This window comes from Cherax quadricarinatus, chromosome 21, assembly GCF_038502225.1.
Source record: "Cherax quadricarinatus isolate ZL_2023a chromosome 21, ASM3850222v1, whole genome shotgun sequence".
In the NCBI taxonomy this organism is placed as follows: domain Eukaryota; kingdom Metazoa; phylum Arthropoda; class Malacostraca; order Decapoda; family Parastacidae; genus Cherax; species Cherax quadricarinatus.
This window is the reverse complement of record NC_091312.1, coordinates 17984309-18003766: the sequence shown is the minus strand read 5'-3', so window position 1 is coordinate 18003766 and position 19458 is coordinate 17984309. Positions and strand designations below refer to the sequence as shown.

At 38.1% G+C, this 19458-nt stretch overlaps 1 protein-coding gene across 1 annotated transcript in view; it reads left to right on the top strand.

Moving 5' to 3' along the window:
- Window positions 1–19458, top strand: part of LOC128689138 (probable cytochrome P450 49a1) — a 42247-nt gene that overhangs the window by 19111 nt on the left and 3678 nt on the right. Inside the window, exons 12-20 of the mRNA XM_053777269.2 lie at window positions 1–133; window positions 2278–2518; window positions 3133–3249; window positions 13016–13092; window positions 13459–13660; window positions 15431–15596; window positions 16143–16312; window positions 16540–16618; window positions 17261–17464. The exon at window positions 1–133 is cut by the window's left edge and continues 72 nt beyond it. Of these exons, the coding sequence (XP_053633244.2) occupies window positions 1–133; window positions 2278–2518; window positions 3133–3249; window positions 13016–13092; window positions 13459–13660; window positions 15431–15596; window positions 16143–16312; window positions 16540–16618; window positions 17261–17464 (1389 nt within the window). The remainder of the gene's footprint in view (window positions 134–2277; window positions 2519–3132; window positions 3250–13015; window positions 13093–13458; window positions 13661–15430; window positions 15597–16142; window positions 16313–16539; window positions 16619–17260; window positions 17465–19458) is intronic.

The following is a 19458-nucleotide window of genomic DNA, read 5'->3' as shown; positions in this document are numbered from 1 at the left end:
GCTACCACAGCTGCAACACACCAGGTGGCAGCAGCAGAGCAACGAATCTCTGAGCCTAAACCTGTATATGAAGTGCCAGGACCCCGGGTATTCCCATTCCTGGGCACTTTGCCCTCCATGATCTTTGACAAGAGTACGTTATAGTAAGGCCTGTTGTTGACTGATTGATAGAGGATACCTGTGGAAAATTAAATTTACCTGGATGTAACTCATAAGATACATACCAGTAAATGGTAACAAAGATAATTATTCTTTATCAAGGTTACAGAGACAAGTAGGAATTTTAGGACACCTAGGTCGCAAAAAAATGTCCCCCTTCGATACCTACTACTGTCATATCCACAAGTCACTGGACCTATATTAATTTCAAATGAAATATACATCACCAGGAATTCTGGTAAAAACATTAATATAAATATGTGGACTGTATATTAAATTTAAAATGTGAATACATATACATTGAAGGAGAATTTATAATAATAAGACTCACCAATTAGTCTGGAGATTACGGTGTGTCATACCAACCCCTTTGCCTAAATATGAAGAAAATATTGGCCAGAATCTCAACATAAATAGACAACGACTTAGCGGGGGTTTCTAAGCTGTCCTCTCCATCTGCTTAATGCTCTCATTATGCAGGAATGCAAATCCAACAATTCCAGCTCCTATTTGGGAAGTTTCAAACATAATTTAGCTTACAGAGCGAAGAAATTTATGCACATTTCATTAGCGTGCCTGTACCACATTAAAAACAATGGCATCTCTCCTTGCTCGTCTGCGCAGGTGCAGAGCTTCCCTGTCGATTCTCTTCTTTAAAATACACTTTAGAGCAATAGTAATGTATTAATCAGGTATATTTACATTATAAAAATATACAGCATAATTTTGGGAAAATTATTTTCCACAATACCTCTGATATTATAAGAAGAATAATGGGTGATTGAAAATTATGCTCTGATATCACATCAGGAACAACTGATATCTGTGACATCATGGCAGGAATAGCTGATAATTGACTGACTGATAATACCACTGGCATCATAATGAGAACAGCTGGAGGTTGATTAATTGAAGAAAGATACCTGTGACATCACAGCAAAAACAAATTTAAAATATAGAAAGAGCTTGGTTTACATACTTTTTAACCACAAAAAATATTACACATTGCTTCCCTAAGTCGCTGTCAAAATGATTTCCCAGAAGTTTTTTTTTTTCGAAATTTATAACACATTTGCATATCATTGAGCAAGACACGTGTACAACAGTTGAGTATATCAATCGTTGAAAAAAAAAAAACATACCACGGGCGGGGTTAGAACGGCGATTACTCATAAAACTCCAGACCACCCACACAGTAGGCTTCAGTTGAATACAGAGGAGACAGCAAAAGTAGTGATGTAAAAATGTGATCAGTCTATCTTGGAATTAGTTGTTATGAGGTGGCCAGTCCCTTAACCTGGAGAAGAGTTCAGTTCCAGAGTCTAGAACAGTGTGAGACGTATATACTGTCAAAGGTGAGGCGCGGAAAACTTTGAAGACAATGAAGGCGGGGCTCACTACTAGAAGCCAGAACGTAAGAATTGAGGCACTATAGCAAGCCTACTGACCCATTCTAAACAAGTCCCTCTCAAATCCAGCCTTGTCGGTATTAAATATCATTTACATAATTGTGCCCGTCTGAAACAGTAACACAACCGTCTTCCCAGTGGTCGCTCCGAGGGTTAACGCCCCCGCGGCCCAGTCCTTGACCAGGCCTCCCGGTGGATAAGGGCCTGATCAACCTGGCTGTTACTACTGGCCGCACTCCATTCAACGTACGAACCATAGCCAAGCTGATCAGGTACTGACTTTAGGTATCATTGTATATTGGTACAGAAGGCATCTTAAACAACTTTACTGCCTAACCACTAGTTACGAGTGAGAAAGGTTGAACTTGAGAGTGACATGCTTAGCATGGAGCAGTAGGCTTGTTACAGTGCCTCTCAAATCTTACATTCTTGCTTCTACTAGTGGACTCAGCCTTCTGTGTCGTCCTCGGGATTTTCTGCGTCACTCCATACTCATACTTCAGCTTCACATGGTTCCTGAATATAGAGGTGAACTTTTCTCCCGGCTGAGAGGGATATCTAGCTGTCACACGTGTCTTATCAACTTGTCGCTATTATATACCATCAGCTACTTGTATCTTTATCCAGGCAGAATGACACACACGGTTTTGCGCTTTTTTGTGAAAAAGAAGCGTATGTAAGGATAATATTGGCATCTTTTTCTTCACAGCCTTCAGGGTAAATGCTCCTCACCTCTACCTCCTAAAGATGATGAAGACGTATGGCCCCATCTTTAAATTTGTACTCCCATTCATGCCGCCGGCGGTAGTCGTAGCGAATCCTTACGACACAGAGGCTCTCGTACGAGCCACCATGAACAATCCAGTCAGGGATGGTTTCGAGTCTTACAAGAAGATCAGACGGGACGCTGCAGACAATTATTTTGAAAATAAAACGGGACTGTTGACAGAGTAAGTTTGTATTACATAATTACTTCATACATGTGTGTGTGTGTGTGATTGTGTATGATTATATTTCTTTTGCACTTCATAGTCAACCTGTGAAGGATTCGAACTCGTGATCGCATCCAAGCCTGGCCGGGATTTTAGAATTACAGTGACCCTCATCACTGCACTTGATATCGTGTAAGTCTCAATCGAAGCTATTAATCTCTGCATGCTGACTCAAACCCGGGAACACTTATGCTGTATGGGATTGTGGGAATAATTTCTTGGTCTCTGTGCGATAACTAGAGAATGCCTCTTCTGCTTAGTTCTAAATATTCAGAGCTAATGTTTCTTACTTAATGGAAAGTAAGAATTGCTGTCGGCTGTGTAGGTCCCACGCTTTCCAGTTTCTATTGAGGAAATTGAAATTATATCCTTGTCCTTGTTCCTTCTCGTTGGCATCAAAACTTCAACGCTGATATTTAACTGCTTTAGATGCATCAATGGCTGTACTATTTATTTTGAGTGAATTGGTGTAGAGAAGGCCAGGTCTATCAGATACATGGGAATACTTATCCCTGACAAAGAAGCCACCGAAACGTATCTGTATTTTGAGTTAAGTGATTATGTTGTTCCAGGAATGGCGAGGAGTGGTGGAGGGTACGCAGCAGAGTTCAACCTTTAATGATGAGAATCAAGGAAGTGGTGGCCTACCTGCCTGTCATGGATCAGATTACTTTGGACTTCATGGACAGGTGAGACACGTGCTGGATACGTGAAGCAACTTGATAGGTGAGATACGTTTTGATAGATTAGAGAGATTGGTTAATAATTTGCAAGGTAAGCTAGTTCTTTAATACTGGTAGAATTACCTAACAATCTAAGCTAGAGAGGTCCAGGATAAGTTCGAGAGCTTTTGGTAAGTTAGGGAGATTCTGGCTAGGTTATATAGACTCTGGATAACTAAAGGAAGTCATGGATGGATGGCAGGGAAGGTCTTGAATGGGTTTGGAGGTCCCGGATATATCAGCTATATATATATATATATTTATATATATATATATATATATATATATATATATATATATATATATATATATATATATATATATATATATATATATATATATATATATATATATAATATATGCAAAACAACCACTCTGAAGGAATAAAGAAATTCCAAGCGCTTTCGTGACTACTCACATTATCAAGGAACTATGATAGTTCCTTGATAATGCGAGTAGTCACGAAAGTGCTTGGAATTTCTCTATTCTTTCAGAGTGGTTGTTTTGCATATTCTGAAATCACCTGTTTACTGTGATCTTATTGCATATATATATATATATATATATATATATATATATATATATATATATATATATATATATATATATATATATATATATATATATATATATATATATATATATATATATATATATATATATAATATATATATAGTTATATATATATATATATATATATATATATATATATATATATATATATATATATATTATATATATATTATATATATATATATTATATATATATATATATTATATATATATATATTATATATATATATATATTATATATATATATATATATATATTTATATATATATATATATATATAGTGGAGTTTTGGCCGTAATTCATTCCAGGAGCTAGGCCTAAACTCGAAACGGCCGAAAGTCGAAGCAATATTTCCCATGAGAAATAATGTAAATACAATTAATCTATTCCAGACCCACAAAAATATTCACAAAAAAATACATTTTTTAAAGAATAACTATAGTTTTACATACACACACCACAGATAAATACATATAGTATACATAAATTAGTAATGCAATAGATAAATTAAAATTTAAATAAATATTTAAAATAGCATTTACTTACCTTTATTGAAGAGACTTGCTGGCATCTGGAAGATAGGGAGGAGGAGAGAGAGAGGACTTATTGTTCGTACGGGGAATCCCCTCCCATTAGGACTTCAGGTATAAAAGCCGTCTCTGGGGTTACTTCTCTTCTTTGTCTTTTAATGCCACTAGGACCTGCTTAAGAGTCACTGGACCCCTGTTGCACAAAACTGTTAAGAGTGCTCTGTTTCTGGCATCTCTTTAAGATTTTCCTAAAATGGGACATGGTTCTGTCGCTGAACTTGTTGCACAGATAGCTTGTTTCAGGCTGCTCAGGGTGGTAGTTCTTGACAGAACTTTGCACATCATTCCACTTTACACAAATCTCCTTAATCAATGAAGAAGGTACCTTCTTCATTCCCTCTTCCTCTGAAGCAAGTTCCTCAGCTGTGGCCTGTTACTGTTCCAGATGAGGCTCTTGCAGCTCTGTAGTGGTTAGCTCTTCCCTTTGGTCCTCCACCAACTCTTTCTTCTTTGGCCTTCTTTGGTCCTCCACCAACTCACTTCCAACCCCATGCCCAATGCCACAATAGAGTCCACAACAGGCAGAGGATCGGCATGGTCAGGGTCAGCCTCAAACCCTTCAAAATCACTTTGGACGACACATTGTGGCCACATTTGTCTCAAAGTCCTGTTGATCCAAACCACCAACAACTTCTCAACCTCTTCGACTGTTTGTGATCTATTTTTGGATAACATGTCAACACCTTTTGCAACATCAGTTTCCTTGAGTTCTTTTCTCTTCGCCAAGATAGAAGTGATAGTTGATTTGTTTTTGCCGTACATCCTGGCAAGCTCCCCCACACGAACACATCTCTCATATTTTTCTGCTATCTTCTTCACTGCAATGGCGTTCCTCACTTTCTTTACCACAAGGCTGCCACTATGAAATTTCTTTAGGCCCATGGTGGCTCATTTCACAGTCACAATTAATGAAGAAGCACTAAACATAATGAATTTATGAAATGTTTGGATGAACATGCAGGGTAATGTTCATGCAAGGATAAACAATGCTAGACTGGCTCACAACGCTTGCGTGGGAGGCGCACAAGTGCGAGCAGGTGGACAAAATATGGTCGAAAAAAACAGTCGAAACTCTAAGCAAAAACGGTCGAAACTCGAAGCGGCCGAAACTCGGGGTCCCACTACAGTTTATGAGTGCCCCACCATACCAGTTTTTCAGTCACTCAGTCGATTTTTTTGTTTCTGGATATGAGCAAAAATTTAGGATGCGAGTTTCCCCCACCAACAGCTTTTTTTTAGACCTCCAGATCTTACAAAAGCAAAAGTGAATATATAATTATAGTTCATTGTCATGATGTATTATGTTGTTTTTACTGCTTAAGACTTTAACCGCAACAAAAATAAGAGTATTTCTTACCTTAAATTGTAGGTGCTGGTGTTTGTCGATGATTGTGAAGAGAGTGGAGAGTTATGCTGTGGTCCAACTGGGCTGAGGTGGATGGTAGAGATTCTGGTACAGAAGTCTGTGGTTGTACTGGAGTGTGCATAAATTCTGTAATGTATTTCTGTTCTATTTTACCCTGCAGTACATTATACAACTGATGGTAAGGCATCAGCTGCTCTAGGTACTGTTTCAGGGTCCTCTTCATTGAAAAAGTCAAACTTTAAGTCATTCAGTCAGCCAGTCAAGTCATTCAGTCAGTCAAGCCAGTAAGTCAGTCAGTCAAGTCAGTCAGTCAAGTAAATAAGCAATTCAGCAACACTGGTATGACTACTGGGTGTCATGATTGCCTGGTGGCTAAAGCTCCCGCTTCACACACACAGGGCCCGGGTTTGATTCCTGGCAGGTGGAAACATTTTGACACGTTTCCTTACACCTATTGTCCTATTCACCTAGCAGCAAATAGGTACCTGGGTGTTAGTCGACTGGTGTGGGTCGCATCCTGGGGGACAAGATTGAGGACCCCAATGGAAATAAGTTAGACAGTCCTCGGTGATGCACTGGCTTTCTTGGGTTATCCTGGGTGGCTAACCCTTCGGGGTTAAAAATCCGAACGAAATCTTATCTTATCTTATAGTAATTAAAAGATCAAAACACAGTTCACAAACACCTAGCTTTTAGGAGAGAAGTGGAACTGAACACGTATGGTGGTGTCGGGGGATGGCGGAAGGTCTTCCCCACTGACCCACAACAAGGCAGCTGCTTGTGGTATGGAATGGCCACCGCTGCTTGACACATAATGACATATTTTATTCATTCTAGAGTATATATCAGGCTTCTATGTTATTTATAATGTTTATTATGTCATACTAGATGAATTGAGATAGATAAATATGCTGTAGAGTTGATATTAGCGTCATATTCCTGTCTCCGAAGATCAGGAATTCCTCTGGAATGGATTAATGGCATTTCAATTAATTTAAATGAGGAAAATTGACTCAGCATACGAGCAGATCAGGAAACGAGCAAGGTCATGGAATGGATTAAACTTGTAAACCGAGGTTCCACTGTGTGTATATATATATATATATATATATATATATATATATATATATATATATATATATATATATATATATATATATATATATATATATATATATATATATATATATATATATATATATATATATATATATATATATATATATATATATATATATATATATATATATATATATATATATATATATATATATCATATATATACAGTGGTGTCAGCATAGTTGCTGATCCCCTGTATATGTATATGTTATTTGAGTATCATAGTATCATCCATATGTTTTACATAGTTGACCCCTTGCTAGGCTCAGTGACTAGCTTGTGTGACGTCACATGATGCCGCATGTGAGTGCTGTGCTCTCGGCCTCCTCCTCATTCCAACCATAGGTCTATGACAAGGCAACACGGCAAAGCTGGGCTCCCCCTTTCACACTCTGCTAATATAAGTGTTGCAATCCAAAAAGTGTGTTTAACTCCAACAATCACATCTCCACGAACCCTCAGTTAACGCCTGCATCGGATAGCGCCAAAATTGGATAACGCCTCGCTTTGGCGTAAAAAAAATTAGCTCGGATAACACCTAAAAGCTTGGTTAGGAGCTTTCGTCCTATTATGTCATATTAGACTTAATAATATTATGTCATATTAGATGAATTGTGATAAATAAATGAGCCGTAGAGATGACATTAGCATCATATTGAAGCATAATAAACTCACCTTCCTCTCGCCCCTACATGCTTGCTACACTCCCTGTATGTCTGCTACACTCCCTGCATGCCTTCTACACTTCCTGCATGCCTGCTACACTCCCAGCATGCCTGCTACACTCCCTGCATGCCTGCTACACTTCCTGCATGCCTGCTACACTCCCTGCATGCCTGCTACACTTCCTGCATGCCTGCTACGCTCCCAGCATGCCTGCTACACTCCCAGCATGCCTGCTACACTCCCTGCATGCCTGCTACACTTCCTGCATGCCTGCTACACTCCCTGCATGCCTGCTACACTTCCTGCATGCCTGTTACACTCCCAGCATGCCTGCTACACTCCCTGCATGCCTGCTACACTCCCTGCATGCCTGCTATACTTCCTGCATGCCTGCTACACTCCCTACATGCCTGCAACACTCCCTGCATGCCTGTTACACTTCCTGCATGTCTGCTACACTCCCTGCATGTCTGCTACACTCTCAGCATGCCTGCTACACTCCCTGCATGTCTGCTACACTCCCAGCATGCCTGCTACACTCTGCATATCTGCTACACTCCATCAAACTAACTGTGTAATTAAATTAACATCTCCAAGATAGATGAATTGTGATAGATAAATAAGCCGTAGAGTTGATAATAGCGTCATATTGAAGTACTATTCTGTCAAGCCTCCTGACAGCAGGAACGGATTAATTGGATTTCCATTATTTCTTATGGGAAAAATTAATTCGGTAAAGGCTAAATCGGTTAGAGCCTATCTCTCTTTAATGGATTAAAGGCGTTAACTGAGGGTCCACTCTAGCTATCTATCTATATCTATAGAATTGGGTTCCAGACTCATCGACACCACCAGGGACCCAAGGGCAGCCACTTTCATGTTCCAGCGCCTCAGCGTCGCCATCCAGAGGGGAAATGCTTGCTGCATACTTGGCTCACGTCCAGCCTCGGAGGAGCTGGAGGAAATTCATGATCTTTGATACATTGTGCCATTGTATTCATGTTTATGTTTTTTTCTGTAAATGTATTTTGTTTATTAATAAATGTTCACATAGAATAAAAAATATATAGGGGGTGGTAGGAGAAGAAAATATTCAAACAGCTCCAGGGAGAACCTTGAGTTTTCCCTGAGGTACGTTTATTGTCTTCTCTGAGGATGAGGGTCCCCAGTCCAGCTATAGAGGTGGTACTTCCCTATCTATCTATATATATATATATATATATATATATATATATATATATATATATATATATATATATATATATATATATATATATATATATATATAGCTAGCTAGCTAGAGTGGACCCTCAGTTAATGCCTTTAATCCATTCCAGAGAGATAGGCTCTAACCGATTTAGCCTTTACCGAATATATATATATATATATATATATATATATATATATATATATATATATATATATATATATATATATATATATATATATATATATATATATATATATATATATTCAACAAGTCGGCCGTCTCCCACCGAGGCAGGGTGACCCAAAAAAGAAAGAAAATCCCCGAAAGAAAATACTTTCATCATCATTCAACACTTTCACCACACTCACACATTATCACTGCTTTTGCAGAGGTGCTCAGAATACAACAGTTTAGAAGCATATACGTATAAAGATACACAACATACCCCTCCAAACTGCCAATATCCCAAACCCCTCCTTTAAAGTGCAGGCATTGTACTTCCCATTTCCAGGACTCAAGTCCGACTATATGAAAATAACCGGTTTCCCTGAATCCCTTCACTAAATATTACCCTGCTCACACTCCAACAGATCGTCAGGTCCCAAGTATCATTCGTCTCCATTCACTCCTATCTAACACGCTCGTGCATGCTTGCTGGAAGTCCAAGCCCCTTGCCCACAAAACCTCCTTTACCCCCTCTTTCCAACCTTTTCGAGGACGACCCCTACCCCTCCTTCCTTCCCCTATAGATTTATATGCTTTCCATGTCATTCTACTTTGATCCATTCTCTCTAAATGACCAAACCACCTCAACAACCCCTCTTCTGCCCTCTGACTAATGCTTTTATTAACTCCACACCTTCTCCTAATTTCCACACTCCGAATTTTCTGCATAATATTTACACCACACATTGCCCTTAAACAGGACATCTCCACTGCCTCCAACCGTCTCCTCGCTGCTGCATTTACCACCCAAGCTTCACATCCATATAAGAGTGTTGGTACTACTATACTTTCATACATTCCCTTCTTTGCTTCCATAGATAATGTTTTTTGTCTCCACATATAACTCAACGCACCACTCACCTTTTTTCCCTCATCAATTCTATGATTAACCTCATCCTTCATAAACCCATCCGCCGACACGTCAACTCCCAAGTATCTGAAAACATTCACTTCTTCCATACTCCTCCTCCCCAATTTAATATCCAATTTTTCTTTATCTAAATCATTTGATACCCTCATCACCATACTCTTTTCTATGTTCACTTTCAACTTTCTACCTTTACACACAAAAAAAAGGAGAGCATATGAAAGAGTGGGAGAGGCACTGTCAAGAAATTTTAATGAAAATAAGAAAAAAATTTGGAGTGAGTTAAACAAGTTAAGAAAGCCTAGGGAAAGTATGGATTTGTCAGTTAAAAACAGAGTAGGGGAGTTAGTAGATGGGGAGAGGGAGGTATTAGGTAGATGGTGAGAATATTTTGAGGAACTTTTAAATGTTGAGGAAGAAAGGGAGGCGGTAATTTCATGCACTGGCCAGGGAGGTATACCATCTTTTAGGAGTGAAGAAGAGCAGAATGTAAGTGTGGGGGAGGTACGTGAGGCATTACGTAGAATGAAAGGGGGTAAAGCAGCTGGAACTGATGGGATCATGACAGAAATGTTAAAAGCAGGGGGGATATAGTGTTGGAGTGGTTGGTACTTTTGTTTAATAAATGTATGAAAGAGGGGAAGGTACCTAGGGATTGGCGGAGAGCATGTATAGTCCCTTTATATAAAGGGAAAGGGGACAAAAGAGATTGTAAAAATTATAGAGGAATAAGTTTACTGAGTATACCAGGAAAAGTATACGGTAGGGTTATAATTGAAAGAATGCGGATGAGCAGGGAGGCTTCAGAGTGGGTAGGGGATGTGTAGATCAAGTGTTTACATTGAAGCATATATGTGAACAGTATTTAGATAAAGGTAGGGAAGTTTTTATTGCATTTATGGATTTAGAAAAGGCATATGATAGAGTGGATAGAGGAGCAATGTGGCAGATGTTGCAAGTATATGGAATAGGTGGTAAGTTACTAAATGCTGTAAAGAGCTTTTATGAGGATAGTGAGGCTCAGGTTAGTGTATGTAGAAGAGGGAGAATACTTCCCGGTAAAAGTAGGTCTTAGACAGGGATGTGTAATGTCACCATGGTTGTTTAATATATTTATAGATGGGGTTGTAAAAGAAGTAAATGCTATATATATATATATATGGGAGATTCTATTGCAAAGGTTAGTGGATGAGTTTGAGAATATGTATATATATATATATATATATATATATATATATATATATATATATATATATATATATATATATATATATATATATAATATATATATTTATTTATATATATTTATATATATATATTTATATATATATGTATATATATATATATATATATATATATATATATATATATATATATATATATATATATATATATATATATATATATATATATGGGACCCTCATCCTCAGAGAAAAAGAATAAACTTGTTTCAGGGAAAACTCAAGGTTCTCCCTGAAGCTGTTTGAGAGTTTTCTCCTACCACCCCCTATATTTTATATATATTCTATTTAAAGACAAAATGCATTGACAAAACATTCACAAAAATACGATAGAAAGTAAAACAACATAGGTAACTCAGAGCTACATCTCGAATACTTCGTCCAGCTCCCCGGCGGTGCGCCGCGTGCCCAGAATGCTGCAGGCATTTCCTCTCTGGATCGCAACACTGAGTCTCTGAAAGAGGAAGCTGGTCGCCCTGTGGTCCTTGGTTTCTATGATGAGCTTTTCACCCAGATCTATTAGGAACTTCAGAGCACACTTGTCCCATGCTCCAAGGGTCTCCGACCCTATATATATATATATATATATATATATATATACATATATATATTGTGTGTGTGTGTGTGTTACACTTGCTGCTCTAACACCAAAACCTAGTGCAGCACTGGCCTACAAGCAGTCAAATTGTGATGACCCCATCACTGAAAAGGTGCTTGCCAACATGCTTAGGGCTGTAACATCAGACAGGGAGGCTGCCCGTCTCCAAGCTGTGAGTGCACATCACTTCGGGGACTTTCTCCAAACAGTTCCCATTTCGGGAATGGAAACACGCCTCGACCCTAAGACCCTCCGTATTGCAGTGGTTCTGCGCCTTGCTGCCCCATTTCACACGGAATATACGTGTATTTGCGGCGATGCGCAAGTCAACCAATATGGTCTACATGGTCTTAACTGTTCCAAAACCAAGGGCTGGCATGCAAGACACAATGAAGTCAACGACATCATAAAGAGAACCCTTGCTACAGCTGGATGCTCAGCCGATAGAGAGCCCCGATCACTAGCAGCCAACAATACCCACAATCCAGCAATCCACCCCGACGGAATCACCGTCTATCCTTGGAAGAATGCCAAGCTCTTAGCATGGGTCTATATCTGTGTCGACACTGGCTGACACTTACATCCATCACAGTGTCAGGCCACAGGGAGGAGCTGCTGATCAAAGGAAGGAGTACAAGATCAGCAAGTACAGGGATATAAGCCAACAGTATCAATTTGTCCCAGTTGGATCAGCGACCTTGGGATCATGGGAAAAAAAATGCCACACGTTTGCTTAAAGAATTGGGTTCCAGACTCATCGACACTACCAGGGAACCAAGGGCAGCCACTTTCACGTTCCAGCGCCTCAGCGTGGCTATCCAGAGGGGAAATGCATACTGCACACTTGGCTCGTGTCCAGCTTCGGAGAAGCTGAAGGAGATTCATAATCTTTGATATATTGTGCCAATGTTTCCTTGTGTGTGTTTTCTGTCAATGTATTCTGTCTATTAATAAAATTTCATATAGAATATAAAATATAGGGGGTTTTCCCTGAGGTACGTTTATTGTCTTCTCTGAGGATGAGGGTCCCCAGTCCAGTTATAGAGGTGGTACTTCCCTATATTTATTATTATTTATTATTATTATTATTATAATTATTATTATAAGTTATTGAGGGTTTACAGACGTTGGGGAGACTGAATAGGATTAAGTCATGGCAAGATTCAGGAAGTATAATAATTGGAAAGGATAAACAATTTGGAAAGTAGTCGATTTAATACCCACTTTTCAAAGTAGAGTTGAATTTGATGTTTTCACTCATGCCTTTTGCTCTTCAGAATCGCATCTCTGCAGTCACAGTTCGGGGAGATGCCGAGTGACTTTCAGAATGAGCTTTACAAGTGGGCTCTTGAATGTACGTAAATCATCGCAATAACAACCGCAAAATATTTCATATTTTCAAAGTGTTGAGTAATGATTAGTAATAATAAATTATTTCTAAGTTTGAAAAATATGTATATATTGTTTTTACTACGTATATGCTTCAGTTTAATATTAAAATCTGAAACCTGGGATAATATGGGGAATTGAACCACGGTTCGCTAGTAGGCTACTCCAAACACCTGCTCCTGTACCTGGCGAACACAGGTTCGTTCTCACATGACTAATTATTTCGACAAGTTACATTCACGTTTACGTGAAAAATCTATATATGAAATATATATCTTATGTTCTTATAAATATTATGGTCGATTTGATTTTTCCATATTTTTATATACAGCTATCGGCAGTGTAACTCTGAATCGCCGGCTGGGATGTTTGGATCCAAATATCGCACCGGATTCAGAGCCCCTAAGGTTGATCAAGCTGGTGAATCAACTCTTTACTTCTCTGAATGACGCAGAATTCAGTGCCCATATTTGGATGTATTTCCCAACCCCGGCTTTCAAAAAACTCCAGAAGACTCACCAGGAATTCCTAGAGTTAGTGATTTTTCACTTCAGATGTAACTTGTTTTTTGCTCTGTTGCTTCTGTGTCTCAGGATGAGTATGTAAGGTGGATATTAAAAATTTCAATCCAAGTACGTGTTCCATAATACGCCAGTACGACTGAGTGCATTTCTTAGATTAAATTTGATAATCGTTTCATGTGCCAAACTGCAAAAACAACAGTTGAGCAAGCCTAAGCGTGCAGCATCCATCAGTCTGTTTAAATTGCAGGTTGATGCAATATGTACTTATCAATGTTCATTTTATACTAGTGGGTTGTAGATCAACGTCTGACTGCATTTCGATAACATTCAACTTCAGTCTATCAATAATATTCATATTGTATAACAGAGCTAGGTAATACCCAGTTTCTGCTTTCTAAGCACTGTATTTGGTTAATTTATCAATATTATCAGGAAAGAATAAGTCAGTATTACATAAATCTCACAAGAAATGTGCATCTATTCCTTTGTATATTTTGTTAGTTCTTGTTCTTGCTTTTCTAGTGATGACATGAATCATTAATGATCTAGGTACTAAGCTCCTCACAAGGAAACCTTTTCTTGTCATTAGGATGTCGAATCTGTTTGTTATTTAAAAGGTTAATTATTAATTCTTATGCATAACGGAATATAGGTCTTGAGCTGAACTGAACTGAAGACACAGGTAAGACTCCACAAGAAGTGAGTGGGTAAGTGAGGACTGTCGAGGAATAGCTGTAGAAAATAGTTGTAGAAAAGTGCCAGGGCTAAACCCAGCCGCAGATGTAGAAGAGAGGACACTTGCTGAGCTTGCCGACAGTAGTCTCAGTTGAGTAATGAGTTGAGCGGCAGGCAGGCAGGCAGGATCACAGAAAAAATGCAGCTTCAGTTATTCTTTCTGCGGTAATGTCAGCAGGAGTAGATGCAGGCCTGCCAGTGTACTCGTATTCAACACTGAATATAATTTGCGATTTTAATTACTAATGTAGTGAGTGTTTCGTGTGTTCTTCTGGATTTTAATGCCAAGTACAATATGAAGTTTAATTGCCTTGTCACTTACACTGGGAATATCAGCTCCTTTATCATATGAAGGAGCTTGGTAATTCAAGAAACTCCAAGAATAATTATAACTTTTTCACATTGGATTCAAGGGCCGATTTCTTTTCTTTAGCAAATATTAACATGGATGTGGCAGTTACGAAAAATTTATTTAGTTAACTATAAGTTTAGCAACGCATCATAACCCAATTAAGCCACTCACGCTTCTTTCCATTGGGTCCTTCGTACCTCTTCTCCAGGAAACGATCCAGAGCAATAGGCTGACAACCAGGTACCTATTTACTGCTAGGTGAACCGAGGCAACAGGTGTAAGGAAACATTCCCTACGTTTCCACTTGTTTGCATCGAACCCGTGTCTTCCCATTCGAGCCGAAGGCACTGTCACTTGGGCTATGATAACCCATCAAGGATCTAATACAAGCTATGTATATCATTGTTACTCTTATTTCATTTGAACAATAGTCAGGGATGAAGCTATTGACAGTTCTGAGAGCATTTCACCCATCTTGACATTACTTCTAGGGTTATGTTTCGTTTACTGAGTGATTCGTCAACAAAAAAAAAAGAAAAATATTGCAAAATTTGAGGAGTTCACTCTGGAGACAGATGAGTGGGGTATACCGTTTGCTTGCTAATTGATTTAATATTATATGCAAACACAGTGAGTTTAGTAGGTAATATATTGCCTGAATTTTCATTACTGAATGTGTTGATAACGTGCAGAATTGCGGACAAGAACATCCGAGAGACTGAGGCGGCGTTGCTGGCGCAGGAACCTAGTGATGATCGAGAACTGACACTGATGGAGGGACTGCTCCTCAAGCCAGGACTCTCCCGCAAGGACGTGGTCACCCTCATGCTCGATATGATCTTCGGTGGTATTGATACAGTGAGTGACGCCAGTGAATTTACCAATTCTGGCTTTTTGTGTATCTTACCCAAAATGTGTTTTTTATTTAAATATTATTGAAAAACACAGTAGCGCTAATGAGGATGTACGCCGTTTACGACGTACATCCTTATGTGCTAATATTCAATATGTGCTAACATTCAGTATGTTCTAGTATTCAGTATACACACGAAATTAAAGGTAAGTGTATACTGAACGTAAGAAGAGTTTTGTAAGACACATTTCTTATTCTACACGTTCATCAGACAAACAAAAGACCAGTAGTTCGGTCAGTGAGAAAGAATAGAAGTCCTATCATAGTGTCAAAGCCTTTAGCAGGCTTCAGCTTCACTCATATAACTGGCTACCAGTAAGTCAATGTGGCTTCATGATAAAACAGCATTTAATGATGTTTCTGCTTATATCTATATATATTTCTCTGTGAATATATTATATATACATGTATATATATATATATATATATATATATATATATATATATATATATATATATATATATATATATATATATATAATCACGCTCAGACGTCGAACAGTTTGGGTTTCGTACTGTACTTGTTGGCTAGAAACTCGGAGGTGCAGACTAGACTGCAAGAGGAGGTGGATACTGTGCTCGGGGACCACAAGGGTCCACTCACTCCCCATCACCTGGCCAATCTCCACTACCTCAAGGCTGTTGTTAAAGAATCCATGAGGTATAATTATGCTCATACATGTATGGTAATTTAATAATTAAATATTAAATAATACATTTAAAATAATTTTTAGCAAGTATAACAAAAAATATCTACTTGAATGTATAATTATTTAATATTTTTTATATTATTTATTTTCACTTTATATTGATGCTTCACAGCCTCTAATTGAAGAAAATTTTATGAATTTATGTTCATTCAAGGCTTAATAAATTATATATTTTCAGGTTGTATCCTACGTTTTTGGGCACAGGAAGAACTTTGGATAAAGAGCTTGTTATCAGCGGATACCTAATTCCTAAAGGGGTGTGTAATATTTCATATATATATATATATATATATATATATATATATATATATATATATATATATATATATATATATATGCGTTGATGCAATAAGATCACAGTAAACAGGTGATTTTAAAAAACAGGTGATTTTTAAAAACATAGTTCCTTGATAATGTGAGTAGTCACGAAAGCGCTTGGAATTTCTCTATTCTTTCAGAGTGGTTGTTTTGCATATATATATATATATATATATATATATATATATATATATATATATATATATATATATATATATATATATATATATATATATATATATATATTATATATATATATATATATATATATATATATATATATATATAGTTAACTAGGAGGTTCTTTCACCAAAAAAAAATGTAGCAAAATGTACTTACAAGCGAAATAATGGCTAATAATGCCGTGATAATGGTTCAGCAAGTCGTAAAGTTTCATTTTCAATGTTTTTAGGGCTATTTTAAATTGTTGTACCCATGGTATTAATACTAATATTTACATTTTATTTTATTTCACTGTACCACTTTATTTTACAATGGGTAGGTAATAGCCAGAGCATATGTTTGTAAATCTGTGAAATATCTTCGTACTTTAATACGTATATTTGTTTGTTTTTACATAGTGGCAAGTGATGGTAATGGGCACTCTGATGGGCAGGGATGAAGCTTTCTTCCCTCGAGCGGAGGAGTTCCTCCCTGAGCGTTGGATGAGAGACAGACCTCTGGGCCCCATTCATCCTTTCTCCGCAGTTCCCTTTGGCATTGGCACCAGGATGTGCATCGGTCGACGCATCGCAGAGCAGGAGATGTACATCTTCCTGACTAGAGTAAGTTGATACTGTGAAGAGTTGAACGCTGATTTAATTTTCATATGTTTCAGGCTATTTAAAAGAAACAAGATTTTTTATCACACCATAGCAAAAAAGCGCATCTCAAATCTTTGGAAGACAGTGAAGAGTTTAGTAAAGTGACAGTCCGGCAGTTCCCTAATTTTGACCGATCAATACCAATTGAAGGTACCGAATGTTTCTGATATACGTTCGTAAGAAGCAAACATCAGCACATTGTTGCCCGTTTCCAGTGCAGTGACAGGTATCACACAGCTTAAAAAACCATACCGCGGGCGGGGATAGAACCCGCGATCAGAGAGTCTCAAAACTCCAGACCGTCGCGTTAGCCACTGGACCAGCTAGCCACAATAAGATTCGTCCAACTAGGTATATTTCTGCACCATAGGTGTAGAAATATAACGAGTTGGACGAATCTTATTGTGGCTAGCTGGTCCAGTGGCTAACGCGACGGTCTGGAGTTTTGAGACTCTCTGATCGCGGGTTCTATCCCCACCCGTGGTATGGTTTGTTTGCAATCGTGTCATTATGATTTCGTGAGTCATCACACAGCTCTTCGGACATTAACAAAAAAATTTTAATACGGCCTCGGAGTGCGGGAAGGCCAGACATCCAGGTGATTTTCAGCAGGCCCTGATCTGATACCCAGCCATTGCAAATGAGTGGACTGGGTATGTCTGGCTGCGCTTGTAGGGAGCAGTGACATATACCTGCTTTGTAGTTACTTCTGATAGCGTACGAAAGGAGACTAGTTGAGTACTTTATGTACAGTTGACATCTGAATTGCCCAAGCATTTATTGTAGGTCAACAACAACCTTGTGCATACCATTATGACATGTAATACTGAAAAGTTGATAAGACACAATTGCAACAGCAACTGTTTTTTACTTAACAGCATCCCTCTTGACTATCACATTACTACGTATTATAATATTGAAACCAGTCCATGAACTTACGAACTGATCAGGGGTATCTGTCGTCCTTAGCACATTCCCTGTCAGTGATTTTACTGCCCTGTATTTTTGCAGGCCCCAAAAGTGCACCATAAATATAGACTACGCCTTGCTTGGTCTCTCGATTAGTTCCGTCTCACCTGACTCATGGACTAAGTGTAGGTTGCAAGTATATGTGACAGATTTTACAGAATACCTCACAAATTAAAATGAAAAAATAACTTTAATGACCTACTAAGTTCAAACAGATATACGCATCACATATAAAGTTTTCTCTGATATAAATCCTACACAGATCAAATCAACCTACACAGATGACATTTATTGTGGCAAAGGCTCAGAGTGAGGTGAATACTAGTGAGGTACCAATTTGTTCACTAGTGGTAGTAGTACGAATTAATTGCTCTCATATTGTATTAGCTACTCTAGTGAACCTCAAATGGTCACTAGTATTCACCTCACTCTGAGCCTTTATATACATGTATTGTTTGTAATGGCTTGATAAAGCTCCTGGAGAGCGAAACGTTGCCACAATAAATGTCACATTTATGTCCTTTTACTTTACATATTGTTGTCAAGACACACGACTGAGTCCTTTATGTACTTGTGAGTGTCCATGTTTACGACTATCATTTACGGGAGACATAAGGTAAATCCTAAATAGATTTTCCTGTTTACCTGTATTTTTTTCGGATTATCGTCTCCACTATTGCTTGTTCACGACCAGGAACAGTGGAGTCTTACTGGTCAGAAACCGCTTACAGCAAATGTCAGATTCCCAGCCTTTCCATTACGTTTTAGATTTACCTGAAATTCTTGCATTATGTTCTCATATTTGCATTTATAAGATAGAAAATTGTTACCGAGGACTGTTTTGTCTTTGTTGCACTAAAGAAGTAGGAATCGAGTGTGCGCTAGAGCCTCAATATGTGAAGATTTCCATGTCACAGAAGTATTATTCTTGGATACGTTTACTCCAAACATTTTGCTTATAAATCTGGTCTTAATGCCTCGACCTA